The sequence below is a fragment of the Ciona intestinalis genome, chromosome 2 (genome assembly GCF_000224145.3).
Source record: "Ciona intestinalis chromosome 2, KH, whole genome shotgun sequence".
Lineage (NCBI taxonomy): Eukaryota > Metazoa > Chordata > Ascidiacea > Phlebobranchia > Cionidae > Ciona > Ciona intestinalis.
In genome coordinates this window covers 863,924-878,929 of record NC_020167.2, presented here as the reverse complement: position 1 = coordinate 878,929, position 15,006 = coordinate 863,924, and the positions used below count along the sequence as shown (strand labels likewise).

The 15,006-nt window shown below is 33.3% G+C and overlaps 2 protein-coding genes across 3 annotated transcripts; both read left to right on the top strand.

Moving 5' to 3' along the window:
* The first annotated feature begins 1,371 nt into the window (after positions 1-1,371).
* Positions 1,372-4,722, top strand: LOC100180452 (N-acetyllactosaminide beta-1,3-N-acetylglucosaminyltransferase 2-like). Of its 2 annotated transcripts, none has more exons than XM_018817362.2 (2): positions 1,372-2,143; positions 2,750-4,722. In XM_018817362.2, exon 2 carries the CDS (start codon positions 2,806-2,808, stop codon positions 3,937-3,939), a length of 1,134 nt encoding a protein of 377 aa, XP_018672907.1. In that variant the 5' UTR covers positions 1,372-2,143; positions 2,750-2,805; the 3' UTR covers positions 3,940-4,722. The 2 variants fall into 2 exon arrangements, with proteins under 2 accessions (XP_018672907.1, XP_002123814.3); XM_002123778.4 differs by having other exon boundaries at positions 1,838-2,143; positions 2,774-4,722.
* A 1,374-nt stretch (positions 4,723-6,096) lies between these two features.
* On the top strand, positions 6,097-14,207 carry sepn1 (selenoprotein N, 1). Its single transcript, NM_001190243.1, has 13 exons — positions 6,097-6,227; positions 6,295-6,455; positions 6,935-7,052; positions 8,379-8,542; positions 8,885-9,069; positions 10,040-10,192; positions 10,532-10,669; positions 10,962-11,123; positions 11,374-11,497; positions 12,105-12,286; positions 12,994-13,129; positions 13,333-13,400; positions 13,473-14,207. The coding sequence occupies exons 1-13, from the start codon at positions 6,146-6,148 to the stop codon at positions 13,540-13,542; spliced, it is 1,743 nt and encodes a 580-aa protein (NP_001177172.1). The 5' UTR covers positions 6,097-6,145; the 3' UTR covers positions 13,543-14,207.
* Positions 14,208-15,006: the final 799 nt, after the last annotated feature.

The window sequence follows — 15,006 nt, the reverse complement described above, 5'->3', positions numbered from 1 at the left end:
TGTGGTAAAAGTGTCCCGTCTTCCCCCACACTGTTATATATCATTAGCACTGATGTAATCTAGTTGCATCTGGGAACAAAAGAATAAAGGTGTGAGCAAACACATGTTATAAATTGGTGGGATCTCGTTCTAGGTCAAGGCAAACAAAAGTTTTGTGTCGTGTCACGTCCTCGCTCATGTACTTCAAGTGTATGCAGGGAAATGTCGGTCAAATTTGACTTACCTAATTACTTGACCTACAAAGCTGTGTATCTGAAGTAAAAGTTTTACAAGAACAAAGATTGGACCACAGAGTTGATATGGCCCCATGTTTAGCTCTTATTTTGTTAACAGATATAGCAACTACATTTCCAAGCAGTGAAGAAGTTTTACAGGTCAGTTTATTGTTAGTTTAGAAAATATGAAATTGACGATAATTTGATAACATCTGGTTCGTATCAAACTTTAGCCGAATGAGAGTTATTCAAAGTGTCAATACTGATTCCACAGCTGCAGCTTTTGTGTTGGTGCCGAGAATAGGAGATGGCGCGAGGTGTAGACCTACGCAGCGTATAAATCATTAACAATAGCCTATATGTGCGACTACGCTACAACAATTGAGTTTTAAAAAGATTTAACATTTAATTGGCTTTTAAGGTATTTTATAAGAATTGAGCACTCGTAGTTGTATGTGTGTTTAAATGTTTTCGGTGTGTAAAATTTCGGTGTGTATCTCTAGCGCTGTATATACTACGATATATAGTTCTCAGTTTGCTGTTTTGCTAACTTTATTGTTCTATTTCGGTCTCACATGGTAAAGCACAGTTTGAAATTGAATTACGTCCGGTAACTTATTTCTGTGATCATTTCTATTCGTTGTGGTTTGCGGAATGCGTTGCATGCTGTACTTGGGATTTATCTAGAACATGTATAAAGCAGGAGAGATTTTTTTTCAAATCTTATCAAAATCTTCAAATATGGGTAGTTGGTATAATATCAAGCGACACAATGGCGTTAAATCTAAGCAAACTGCAGTGTTTAGTACAGACAGGTTGTGAGTTGGATCTAAGTATACGATTAGTGATGCTTACGTTTGTTCGCCCAGCTAATTTACTTTTCCCTAACGTGTGTTGATAGGCTATTAGGTTTAATGCAATGTATATGCACGTCAGGTACTTTTGGATAGCGTATAAACTTAACTACTACATAAATGACCCAGTGTTGTCTTTCAGCACAGGAGTTTACTACGTAACGTTATATTTACACATTATTATAATATTAGTAGGCCCATTTCTCATATATATATATCTATATATGCAACAGGTATAAAAAAAAGATAAAAAGAGAATAACGTCATTTGTATTTAAACTTTATTGCGGCAGGTTATTTGTAAAACGTTTGTACGACAAATTTAGGCAGGTTTAATTAGTATGTACTCCGAGGTGTTTTTTTGAATCAAACTTTGAATATTTCCTACTAAAGGAAGCTGTGACTAATCTTTACTTCGTAATGTTCATTGCTGTGTTAGTGTGCTGGTTAATACGCATTGGTCGGTTATTAATTATCTAAATACTTTACTATGTTGCTTGATTTTTCTTTTTGAAATTGAATATTTAATCCATAATCGATGTAATGCAGCATAGCTTTGGTGCGCAAGATTACCAATAAATTTATCGAAAAAATAGTAATAAGGCAACGATCCACTTCGGTTGTCGTTAACGACCAACGTCATGCGCTGGATCGATTCCAAGCATATAGTTTCTCTCTTAAACTAAATACGGAGACGGAGAGTGACTATATTTAATGTAAATATATCATTTTAAATGGTCTGAAAAATATCTCAAAAAGGCAAGTTGTTTAATATTAAATATTAACTCTGTTTCAGGATACGAATTTCTATATAGTGTTTTCAATTGGTAGTGATTGGTATTTGATACCATAGTTGATGCTCTGTGCGGAAAGTTACTGCTAAATGTAAAGCTAATGGCTGGCTAAGAAATCGAACTACTAGTCACCATGAAAAGTGTATTCAAACGGTGGAGTGTCGTTATGGCAGTTCTTGTTGCAGTGACCTTTATTGTTGACATCACAATACAACCTGTCAGTTGGTCTCCTCAGTTTGCGTTAACTGTGTTGTCATCCGCACATCGCAACTGGACAAATGGTAAGTTTTGAATTTATTGCCACATGAAGTCATCTAAAGCAAACGGAACAATTATTGCCAAATGTATATAGTACTGAGGGGGAAGATGGGACACCTTTAGTACATAACATCCAAATATTCCAATCGTATTTTAAACAATTAACAAGGGTATATATAGGATCCGCGAGGATATGGTTCAATAATTCTTTGAATGTTTTTTGTTTACTACCAAATGGGACGAGAAAACAACACGAAAAGGTGTCCCATCTTCCCCACCCTACTACATTGTTATTTCCTTATCTTGTAATATACGGTTGCTAATAACTTACATACGGCTGCAGTTTACTTATATACGAAAGGATACCCATTTTATTAACTATAAAACATCAAAAATAGTTAATAGTTTAAATATATATATATTCTGGGAAGATTTCGTTATCTGTTCCATTAGAGAAACAAATTTGTGATCAATAATTAACGTGAGGCCTTCTTGCCTACGCATGCTGCTAATTATGCAAACCATGCGTGTTTGTTACAATACTAGCCTGCACACCTTTTGTAGGGGAAGCACAAAAATCGATATTATAAATTATTTTACTTGTCTTTTTTTCCCACGGGCCCATTAAGGTTGAGGTGTTTGACTTGTTTCAGAAACCAATACATTTGGATTCGGATCAACAAGAATGTCACTGATTTCGATGAGGAAACATTTGCAGGAAACGGCCAGATCTTTAATCTACCACAACACACCTATTCAGATCAAACAAACAACAGAAACAACAACAACAACAACCACGGTTGCTGAAGAAAAAAATGACATGCCAGGTCTTATAAGCATGGACCAAGATCTAGTCCTTCCAGCAGCCGTGCCAGAAAAACCCAACTCTAAAGAACCTATTCTAGTCTACAGCCAACGTAGAGATTATCCTGTGCTTATTTCACAGACGTCAAAGTGCAAATCTAACGTTTCTACTAACAAAAACGTTGACGGGTTTGACTACGAAGAACAAATTTTCCTATTGGTGGCAATTAAGTCTGCTTGCAACAACAAAAATCGTAGAAATGCAATACGTAAAACATGGGGAGACGAACGATGGGTGAAAAGTGAATTAGGTGTAAATATGCGGAGAGTTTTCTTGCTCGGGGCGTGTCCTAACGAAAATTCTCAGGACAAGTTGGCAAGTGAGAATGCAGAACACGAAGACATTATTCAATGGAACTTTCAAGATTCTTTCCGGAATCTCACATTGAAGGAATGTTTATACCTGCAGTGGTTTTCCAAAAGCTGTAGGGAGGTCCCGTATATTTTTAAGGGAGATGACGACGTCTTTGTTAACATTAAAAACATAGTTATATTTCTTAAAGAACTTCCAGAGAATCGGCGAAAAAACTTATTTGTCGGTTCCGTTTTAAATGGAAGTCCAAGAATTCTAAACCCAGCTTCGAAATATTACGTAAGCTATAACTTGTTTCCCGAAAAGTTTTATCCGGCTTACGTGTCGGGTGGTGGTTTTGTTATGAGCGGGGCGATGGCAATCCGGTTGTTCCAAGCGTCTTTGCAGAGTCGGATCATTCCTATTGACGACGCTTTCATGGGAATTCTGGTGAAAAAGATCGGCGAGTATCCTCAGGATGACAGAGGTTATAAAAGCTGGGGCATGCGAAAGATTGATCCATGCAGACTTGCAAGAATCAAAACTTTACACAGAATGACGCCAGACCAACTTATACAAGCTTGGTCAGAATATGTGAAACTTGATTTCACAACATGCGGAAAAGAAACCGCGGATGTTTTAGTAACTAGGACAAAACGTTAAATGAACAGTAAATATTTATAGTAATAGAAAGTGCATTTTTATATCTTTTATCTAATCGCGTAGACGCCGACTTAGGATTTTACACCACCGAGCTAGTTTTCTTTAAGCTGTTGGGATTACTGCAAATTTAGCGTAGCTTATACATTTTATACATTTGCCTAGTAATGTTTTATTCGTTATATTTAAAGTTAGTTCCTAGTTTATAACAGGCTTTTCGCTTGCAATATTGTTTTTCAATTTGAGTGTTAGTTTTAAAACTCTTTATGAATTTGTCTGGTTTAATTATGGTTTCATTTATTCGTGTGTGAGCATTTGTAAACTTCAATTGAAATGTTATAAACTTTGCGTTTCCGAGGAACGCGGTTTGAATCCCTTCTAAGAAACACTGACAAAATACGTCATTTGCCAACTTATTTGTGTTTATAGTAATTTAAATCAAGGATGAAATATTTAAATTTTTTGCATAAAAGACACCTTATCTAAACATGGAGTTTTATTTGTACTTATTTTAATATATATTTTTGCAGGGAAAATTTTTTCTCAAAATGTACCGTCTACTTATTTTCCCAGCAGTTGTTGTTGGTTTATTTTGTTTTTAGTTTAGTACAGATTAGGTACTCGTATTGATGCTTCAACATTGCTCTCTTTTTACTTTTCAGTGCAATAGATAAACATTTACACAATCGTAAAAAAATTTGCTCAAAACTGTTGTTTGTATAAATTATTATTTCGTCCAAAAACTGTTTCGTAGCAAGATATTGAATACTGTTAAGGTAAACTTGATTTTCGCGCTTAAAGTGTAGACATAGTAGCCTTTATACTCCGTCTGGTTGAATAGAGCAGTAGAAAACCACAACCAATAAAAACACTAGAGCGAAGCTTGAGTAAACGAAATACATGATAGTTGCCAGGTGGCACAACGTACAGGGGGCACGACAAACAAGTAGCACGTGCCGGTTTAAGCAGCTAGCGGCAAAACATTAAATTGACACTTGTTCCGTAAAGTGGTGTGTTTAAAGATAAATGTAGTAGGGTGGGGGGGAAACGGGACACTTTAAGCATATATATATCCAAATATTCTGATTGTGTTAGAAACAATCAACAACGGTCTATGAGAGTCATGAGGATACAGTTTTTATAATTCTTTAAATGTTTTTTTTTTACTACCAAATGCGACAAGAAAATAAAAAGAGATGCAAAAATGTATTATTGGAAAAAATATTATCAGGAAACATGGGATACCTTAAGGCTTATCTTACCCCATGGTTCTATGTATATTCCTAAAAAAAAACTAAGTGATGTGAACTTGGTAGATATCGGATGTTTAATTCAAAATCAAAGAAGGAACAATGATCAGTTTATTTATTTTCGCGTGACGTGGCGATGGCAGTCGTGTGTCTAAATTCATACATTTTGTGCCTCCTTGTGATTTTTTACTCTCGCGACTTGAATGGTGATTGTTTGTCAGTTTAACATTGTGTGTTAAATTAAAAAAAATACAGTTGCCCAATTACTTAATCATGCCGTGGCATAAAGGGCGGCCCAAGCGAAGTGGCCATTTACAATACTTTCTATACTGCTGGTGTTCCCAAAAGCGTACAATATTTTCTTCATTTGTTTATGTTTGTTATTACTATTTGTACCTATATGCTTCATGAAGATGTCAACTAAATGTACACGCGGCAAGTTTGTTCAGCGTAGTACGAGAGCACGTGTTGTTCGATACCAGATTTGGATTTCAGACCGGGAAGAACGTTCATTACAGCGACATATCTATGGTAGAACTATAAAGTGACGGAATGAATGTTACTTAGCCTATTTTATCCTCGCGTGGCCAAAAAAAGCCAGTCGTAATAACACGGTTGCTCTGTTTCATACACCTCGTACTAGCTTACGAGTTACCAAGTACATTTTCCCTTTTGGGTAATCATTTTTCGACCTTTTATGTGTGGTAATTTCTGTTAAGTGACTTGCCCAAGGGCACATACACCCACAATGGTAGCAGTAAAGAGCCTTGAACCTATCACCTCTGAGTTGGGGCAAACGCGCTAACCAACTTTGCTACGGCGCCGATTACTATGGTGAAAGGTATCGAAAATGGCCGCCGTAATGTCTGTATTCTAAGATAACCTTGGTTGTGACGTCACATTTTACGAACATTTCACCACTGTGCGATACAAATGTAAAACTGTCGTGTTCACACAGAATGCTAAGAAATAGAAAAAGTAGGATTAAAGAAAATGTCAAACGTGAAGAAAAAGTCACCGCAAATGATGAGAAACAACAAGGTTCGTAAACTGTTCTAACCTGGATGACAAACATAATGTAAAACTAAACTCAGCCGTTCATTTTCAGCCGATAAACCAACAGAAGTGCCTCACAGTATTTCTGAAAACAAAAAGAAAGAACCGAATGATAAATGTCTAACATTTGTTGTAGTGTTTGCAGCAGCAGTTATAGCAATTGCTCTTGGTTTGCAAGTTTATGTTTACAGTATCATTCAAGAAAATGCAAAGGTATTTCCAATATAATATTAATATAGAACATTATTCTAATTTTTACATTTCTATCTTATATTTCTGTATTGAGTGGCTGGTTTATTCTTATTTTCTAGATAGGTTAAAACTTAAACTTCAAATAACATGTTTTTATCGGAAAAGGCTCCAAAGCATAATAAACACATGTGACTAATCATACTAAACAAAGGATTCCTAATAAAACTACAGGTTGCAAACGGTTGCAGATATTTTCGGTATTTCGACCAGAAACCCTATGTGGCCACGTCTAATAGATGTCAAATGACTATACGAGTTTAACAAACCAACTTTTGGTCCGATACCTCAAATTGTTTTTTGAGTTATCGGAATAACCAAAATATCTGCAACCGCGTAATGGTTTTTTGACCATAACTTAAACACCATTCGAGGTATCGGGCAAAAAGTTATTTTACTGAAACTTAATTCATGTTATGTTACTGAAACCTAATAATGTTTAGAATGCAGCTGTTCGTCAACTTGGCCAGCATGGTTTAAAACTTTTTAAAGAATATGATATCAACAAAGACATGCAGATAGACCCAAAGGAGTTCCGACAACTGTATGACTTTATTTTATGTGGGTATTTTGCAAGTTTAGTGATCATTTAAGTAAATATTTATGGCTAAAAAATGTTTTGACAAATTGGTTCCACTATTAATATAAAGCAAAAAGTACCTTGCACAGGGATGCATACTAAAGCAGGCCTATAGAAGCGAATCTTGGTGGCTTGGTCTAAATGGCGACTTTTAAGTTTCACATTCACACTTTAAATGTGTTGTTAGTGTCTACTCCCGATTTTGAAGATTTTACAATTTTTATTAACACTTGCGGCGTCACATTGATTTAAACAACTGGACACTTGATGCCGCAATAATTTTGGATTTTATTAAGTTTTCAAAAAGCCACGAATTATATTCTCAATTTGCGAATTATACCACAGTAAGCAACGTGAGTCCAAGAAACAGTGACTTATCAATGTTTTCCTATATGTGTGGACGTGAATCATTACTACTAATGTATCCATATCCTCACTATTTGTTAGAGTGGGAAGAATAAGTGTTTGACAAAACAAAACCTCACAACATCGTAATTGTAATAAATAATGATCAGACATTAAATCATTAAAGTCTGAATCATTATTTATAATTTTTTTAGCAACAACAGTTGTAAGATAGTAATATTGCGTATGATAATGTAAATCAGCTGGTTATTGGGTCACAAGCTGATTGGACAAAAATAACGCAATCTTAAAGCACGTGTTTACATTTAGTCTCAAACAGCCTAAATCGGGTGTACCTACCACGTATGTATGTGGTTTACTATTGACTCCAATACAGCGCGGCACTTGTAATAAAAGAAAAACGTGTATTTACATATGATGGCACTGCAAACCATTGTTACTAAGTGTAAATATAGGTACAATGGCGTTGAAAGTGTTAATACAGATAAACCAATAGAGTGTTCTGCTTGATATAATTTCTCTTAGCAAAAAGGAACTCCACACTGGTGGTTGTGACAAAACAAAACCATTAATGATGTAATATTAATTATCATGTCATAATATGAGTTGTCGCACAGCATTAAAACCGCCTGTAAAAAATGAAGGATTTAAAGTTTCAAGGTATCTGATAAAATTGTGTCATGGTGGATGTCGATGGCATATTAGTCATTTTTAAATATCATGCTTTGTACATGATGTATCGGTGGGACAAAAATTTTATGTGTTGTGAAACAACACTTAAAGGATGTTACATTTATATAATGTAGATTAGTTCAGGAAAATTGTACTGGGCTTTGGTGGCAAATTTTCTATATGTACGCTTTACCATATGATATATCCTACATTGATGAGCACGGTTATGAAATATCAAGTGTATTAAACTTCCAGTGTTATTGTTTCAGCCGAAGATATTTTAAAAGCAAGCCATGAAGTGGAGGAAGAAATAACTAAAGAAATATTTGACCCAAGCACAGATGAAATTGTTCAACTAAAAGCTGATATGATACCACTTGTTTTGTCGTCCATGAGTCAAACAAATAAAAATCCAGCATTTGGAACTCCCCTGGTTAGTTCTTTAGGCATTTACTATTATAAATATATTTAGCTAGTTTCAAAAATTTAAATTGTTTTTATTTTTTATAGTTTTTGTTACCAATATATAGCCTAATCCATAATTAAGATAGTATGTTTTTTTGTCATTTTTTAAACTTGAAAGTCCTCTCTGTTTTTAATCAAGTTAGTTCAATTTTATATTTTGCAAGCAGAAATCGGATGTGTAGCTTAAACTCTTAAAAAAAACATGTATTTAGGTTTAAACTACATAAGTGCGTGTTAGTTTTTTTTTTATATATATATATATATATATATATATTCGTATTTTTAGTGGTTATCACTCATATTTTTTTAGTTTCATTACTCCAAGGATTTTTCTGGTCTTGTTGCTTGGAAAAGTGTAAAAACAGAGCAGAAAGATTTGTATGCCAAGGAATTTAAAGCTTTTCTACCAAATAATTCTTCACAATTAGTTGGAGAACCTTACTGGTTGATCCAAAGACCCAACAATCCAGAAGAACTAACCAGTAATCGATACAGGTGAAAAAACTTTCATCAGCTCAGTAAAAAAATATATATAAACTGGAATTGTAAAACACCAATTTATATTTAAAGTTTAACTTTACTTGAATGTGATAACAGTGTCCCATATTGTAATGTACAGGCTAAATATATATTTGTGTTGTTTATCAGTTTGTATTTTAACACCAACAGTATTTTGGGCTAGTATAACACAGCCCATTATTGGCCAGTGTTGTTGTAGAGAAGTATCCGTGTCACAAGACTGCCCAACTAAACTACATCATGTTGATGTTGCCAATGTTTTTCAATCATTAGTTAAATAAAAGTCTTGGTAGTCATATTTAATGTTTATAAATGTACTGAAAGTAAATAAATTTATATAAGTTTTTATAATATAATTTATATAATATATATATTTAATATTTATATAAGTTATATTAGCTTATGTACAGTACAGTGTTTGATGAAGAAAGTGTCCACTGCTGTATAACTATATTATAAAGCTAAATATGTGCTTATACCATCTTCTGCTGGTTTGTAAAATAATTTTTTTGATATTACTTTAGAACTATAAGGGTAAACTCACAAAAGTTAGGATGTTAGAAGATTTTGCCCGAACATCATATTATAAATATTACTTTGTTATGAATAACGAATTTACGAGTGTATGGGGGAAATTAATTTCTATGAACTGTACTGTTTTAAAAATAAATCTAAAAACAGTGTCTACCTAAATCATGTATAGTATTTAGACTAATGTAAAAATTAAATAAATGACTTGCTGTATATGATGTCCAGAATAGATTAAACAATAGTTTCTGAAATATGGTAACTCACTATCAGCCATGATGTGTAAAGTCTATAGGACAACGGTATATTAACTATGAACTGCTCAGACACTCGACACATAAATGTTTATTATTATTAATGTTTAAATACATTGCTTAACTTTCCCTATTTTCTGAACCAACAATCTTAATACTTGAAGATATCCAATTCCAAAGACAAAGATTGAAAAACTTCTTCATAATTTGCTTGTCATGTTTCATCCGCGACCTTTCGTGACTATGAGATTTTCGCCACAAGGTGCTGCTGCTGTCATACGAGCACAAAACCAAGTTTATCTGGAAATTGTGTTCAGGTTTGTTTTGCAATATAAGTTATTTTGTTGTATTATGACTTCTGTGATAATCAAGTGTTGTAACTGGTGAAACGATGATTCCATTTAGAAAAAGCAAAATCCAAATTTATTGGATCTGAATATGAATGAATGTAACTTGCTTTATCCTTTTCTGAATGGGAAAATATGGCAGCAATAAATGTTTGTTTTATTGTGTTTTTCTTTTAAAGCAGCTTTATTTACAAACACACAATTAAAACTGGTTGTAGGTTATAAGAAGCTTACAAATAACTATATATCTTCACTGACTAAACTTTTGTATGATATGTAGAAATTTATATTTTCAATCTACTTTAATAGGTTCCATAGCGAGTTCCAACTAAACGAACCTCCATATCTTCCTTACTGGTTCACACCCGCCCAGTTTACTGGTCGTCTTATTATTGCTCGGGATGGAACTCATGTTAGAGGATTTCAACTCTATGTGCCAAATAATAAGTAAGAATTTTTAATCTGTAAATAGCATCATTTAAACACTGATTCTCAAACTTTGGGTTGTGTGGTTTTTAAAATTATGTAAAATGTTTGGTCGTTGACTGTGCGTTTGCAAACTCTTATCAGTGTTATTATATAGGTTTAATAGTTTTTACAGTACAGTACATTTGCAATACATGATATTTTTCCCAAAATGAGTTTCTAAAGACTAGTTTAAATCAATCATACCAAGTATTTAAGTCACCTTCCTGCTTTTATTTGAGTGTTTGTAAAAACTCTGTAAAACTTTGCTTAGGAAACTCAATGTGGACATGGAGTGGGAAACCAACGATCCGAACGCACCTGAAAATAACATGGAAGTTGATATCGGGTTTCTACCTTTAATGACAATCAATCAAACACAACCATCAAGTCCAATGATATTGAATAATGACGATGGAACTTCTATTGATAGAAGGTGTTTGTTTATTATTATACTGCTCCCTTTACATAATTACAAATAACCATTTTTATAAAAATGTCTTCTGACTTTTTACTAAAACCAATTGTATTCTACCTTCACTTATATGCTTTGAAGAGGTTTTAAAAAGTAAAATTTGTACATAAATGTTAAAGGTGAAAAATTCCACTGTAATTGACTAGTAAGAAAATTTATTAATTTATCCCCCCAAAAAGTTACATTTTATTCAATGATCAACAATATATAGGGAATTAATCAAACAAGGAAAGGACATTGTCGTTGAATTTGATGAAATTCAATGGAAAGATGATGCCATTACTACACAATATGCACACGGTCAACTTGAAAAGCTTTTCTTTCCTTTTAAAAAGGTAATACAATTGTGTTAAAGCATGGATGGTGTATATAATAACTTGAAAATCTATATAGCATGTTTAAGTGACATTTTTTGTTTAATAATGAAAATGCAAATATACAATAGTCGAATACATTATTAAAAATGTTGGGGAATACCAATAAAATAACTAACCTTTCAAAAATGGAAGTCTTTGATTCTGTAACATTAAAAATGTTGTTTTTTTTACCCAGGGAAATTTATAGTAAACAATAAACATAATTATTGATAATTGCTTTTCAAGCCAACTGTTTCCAACATAAATTTTTCAGTTGTAATCAGTGTACTATATTGTGTGCACACATTCGAATAATTTTATTAAATAAGTATTCTTGTCATTTTATTATCCTGTATATTTACATTCAGCCTGCCTCTTTTATATTCAAAGGCAATATTGTTCAAAACTTGATTAATTATTGATTTTTATCATGACCGACAACAAGAAGATAAAAAGTCACACAACTTGTCCCATAAGTGGTATAAGAATAAAAGGCTGGATTGTTTAATTTAAACAATACATTTATTAAACTTAATATCAAGTAGATGGAACAGTGTAGTAAGTGTACGATTACATATATTTCTAGGTTGATTATTTACCGTTTAACGAAGCATTCAAGCGAGCTTCCGTTGAAAACAAACTCATCCATCAGGTGGTGCTATGGGGAGCACTTGATGATCAATCCTGCTGAGGTTCGGGGCGAACTCTTCGTGAAACTGCTCTCGAGAGTTCGCCCGTTATTCAACTGCTTAATCAGAGCTTCATTAGGTAGGTCAATATTTTGCAATTAAATTTTAAGTACTTCGCACACACATTATTTTTGTCATAATAGATAGTTTAAAATTAAAACAATAAGTTGAAAATTTAATTTTTTGGTTGGTATTTTACAATAAGGTATTGAAGTACCGTGCGTAACCACATGTTTTTTGTAATAATAAAACGTTTAAAATTTTAAACAATAAGTTGATAATTTAGTTAGTATAGTCCTAAACAATTTAACTTCTATAGATTACTGTTAAACTTTTATTTTAAACATGGGGGTGGTCAGTAAGTGTGTGTACATTAGTTTGTTATTTTTCTCCCTCCCCAATTGCCTGGGAAACAATATTTTATTACAACAATGAATATATATGTGGTGTTGATAAACTACTTAAATATTTCTCTAATTTTTCTTTGGTTTAATTAGTTTTGATTCTGTTTGATCGGTCAAAAACATATGAAACATTTGAAGTTTGCCAATCAACTGCTAAAGTATCGTCAATTAATGGTTGGTTTGTGGGTGTTGGTGGCGGGTGATTCATAAATTTCAAACAATCATTTTACATTAACAGCTAACCATCTTACCCCGTCCATAAATCATTGCAAGCTTGCAGATAATCATCTTTAGAATTCTTTTTCCTTTTCGCATCATTATGGTTAAATAATTAAACATTTAATTTATTATGTGTTTTGTCTAATTCTGCTTTTTTTAACAGTACCTGGTCTTTACTAAAGGACTTAGAGGTCATAAGCAATGATAAGCAGTCACCATTAAGCAATGTTGCTAATCTATCTATTGAAGCTTACAAGTTTCCAGTTCAAATGATGGTCATACTTCCCAATGGGACCGTGGTAAATGGTTCATACAAAATATTTTGTTCACAAAAGGTGTAAATCTAAGTAGGTCGTATGGCAAAATCTATTGCAGATATCAGAGTTTCAGATTTATAAACCATTTTTGGCAGCAAAAATATATAAACCAAATATTTTACCTGAAAAATGTTAAAAGTCAAAACCTGTAAAAAAAACAACACATATTTCTGTTGATTTTTCAGATTTCCTCATTGAATGCAAATGATTGGTTGGCACAAGCGAATGGTGAGGTTCCGGTTGATGAAAAATGGTAAATTGTTAATTGTTAATAAACAAATGAGAAAGTTTCTTTTTATTTTAAATTTCAACTTAACTTTAACAGGTTGTCACTTGGCTCCAAAGATTACAACACTTTTCTTTCCAATGCATTAGAAGCTTCAAAAAACTTGTAGCTCACTGTTTTATGATGTGCTGTTAAAATATTATTACTCCAGTAACCCATTTGTTTATTTCTATGTTCATGTTTAATTCATGCCATACAACATCAACATTGTTTTCGGGCACAAATTGCATTTATTGATCGTTGTTTGTGGAACAGTTGACCCTTTATAATTATTAATTTCAGCATTAAAAATACCCTTTTTATCAAACTTCTGGTTAGGCTTTGTAAAATTAAATTTTACATCAAACCGTGTTAAAACTTGAAGTATAGTAGGGTGGAGGAAGACTGGACACCGTAATATCCAGATATCCTAATCGTGTTTAAAACAACGGTTTTGGGGTTGTTCCATCTTCCCCCACCCTACTATATATAGCGTTTAAAAAACGTAGCCTTTTTTAGAGTTCCGTAGTTTTTTTTTGCTTTTGTATCACTTCTCGTTATTTGTGTTTTATGCAAATGCATACCTTTTTCATGTGACATCATCAACTAGTATGACGTAATCATCTTAAACGTCACAACGTGGATGGTTGCCGAGGTTGAAGTTGATGGATGTAACGTGCGAATAATGGTTTGTAGTTTGTATAAATTCAAAAGGTCTTGTAACAGTTAAACAGAGCGCTTTTGTTAAACAGAATTTTTGCACTTGTAATATTACATACTTTGAACGTTGGTAAATGAGTTTTGCTTTAAACAATGCTATCAATGCCTGATTAGATGCGTCTATTGGTGGCGCGGAAAATGCTTCAACCCAGTGGGCACTCATGGGGTTAAAATTGTGAGCTATAGAATATATTGGAGTGGGGAAAGATGGTACACAGTTTAGTCCTGTCCCATTTGGTAATTGATGCAAAGATTTATTAAACGGTATCCTCTTTCGTAAATTGTGTAAAACATGGTCCAGATAGTTGGATATTATGTGCTAAAGATGTCCCGTCTTTTCCCTCTAATTATAAAGCAAACAATTACCCACAAAGTTTCATACATTCGTACTGACGCAAAGTGTATGAACAGTCGTGTGATAACGATTGTCGTTTTCCGGCCACGCAAGGACAAAAAGTTACATTTATTTATTTTGAAAACTTTAAATATGACAGTTGGATTCACTCTCTTTGTGTGGTAGCTGATAATATATATCAAAATTGTCAGCCATACAAAAAAATTAAATATTAAAAAAATGAATTACTCACAAAGTTACATAATACGTGTCAACTCATAAGCGGCCAAGGCGTGTAGGCCTAAAGGAAAACACACGTGTTATAACGACTGTCGTTGCCCCGCCGCGAGAGGGTATTTTAGTTACATTTATTCATATATATGTGTTAACAATATATGTAAAGTTCGTCGACAAAACACATAATAAATCAAATGTCTTAGGAGGTATGTAGCTACTTAACACATTTTTACTTACGGTAGCGAAGATCATACAGCATCGATTAAATCAACGAAGAGAATGGAATTATATAGCAAATGAGCA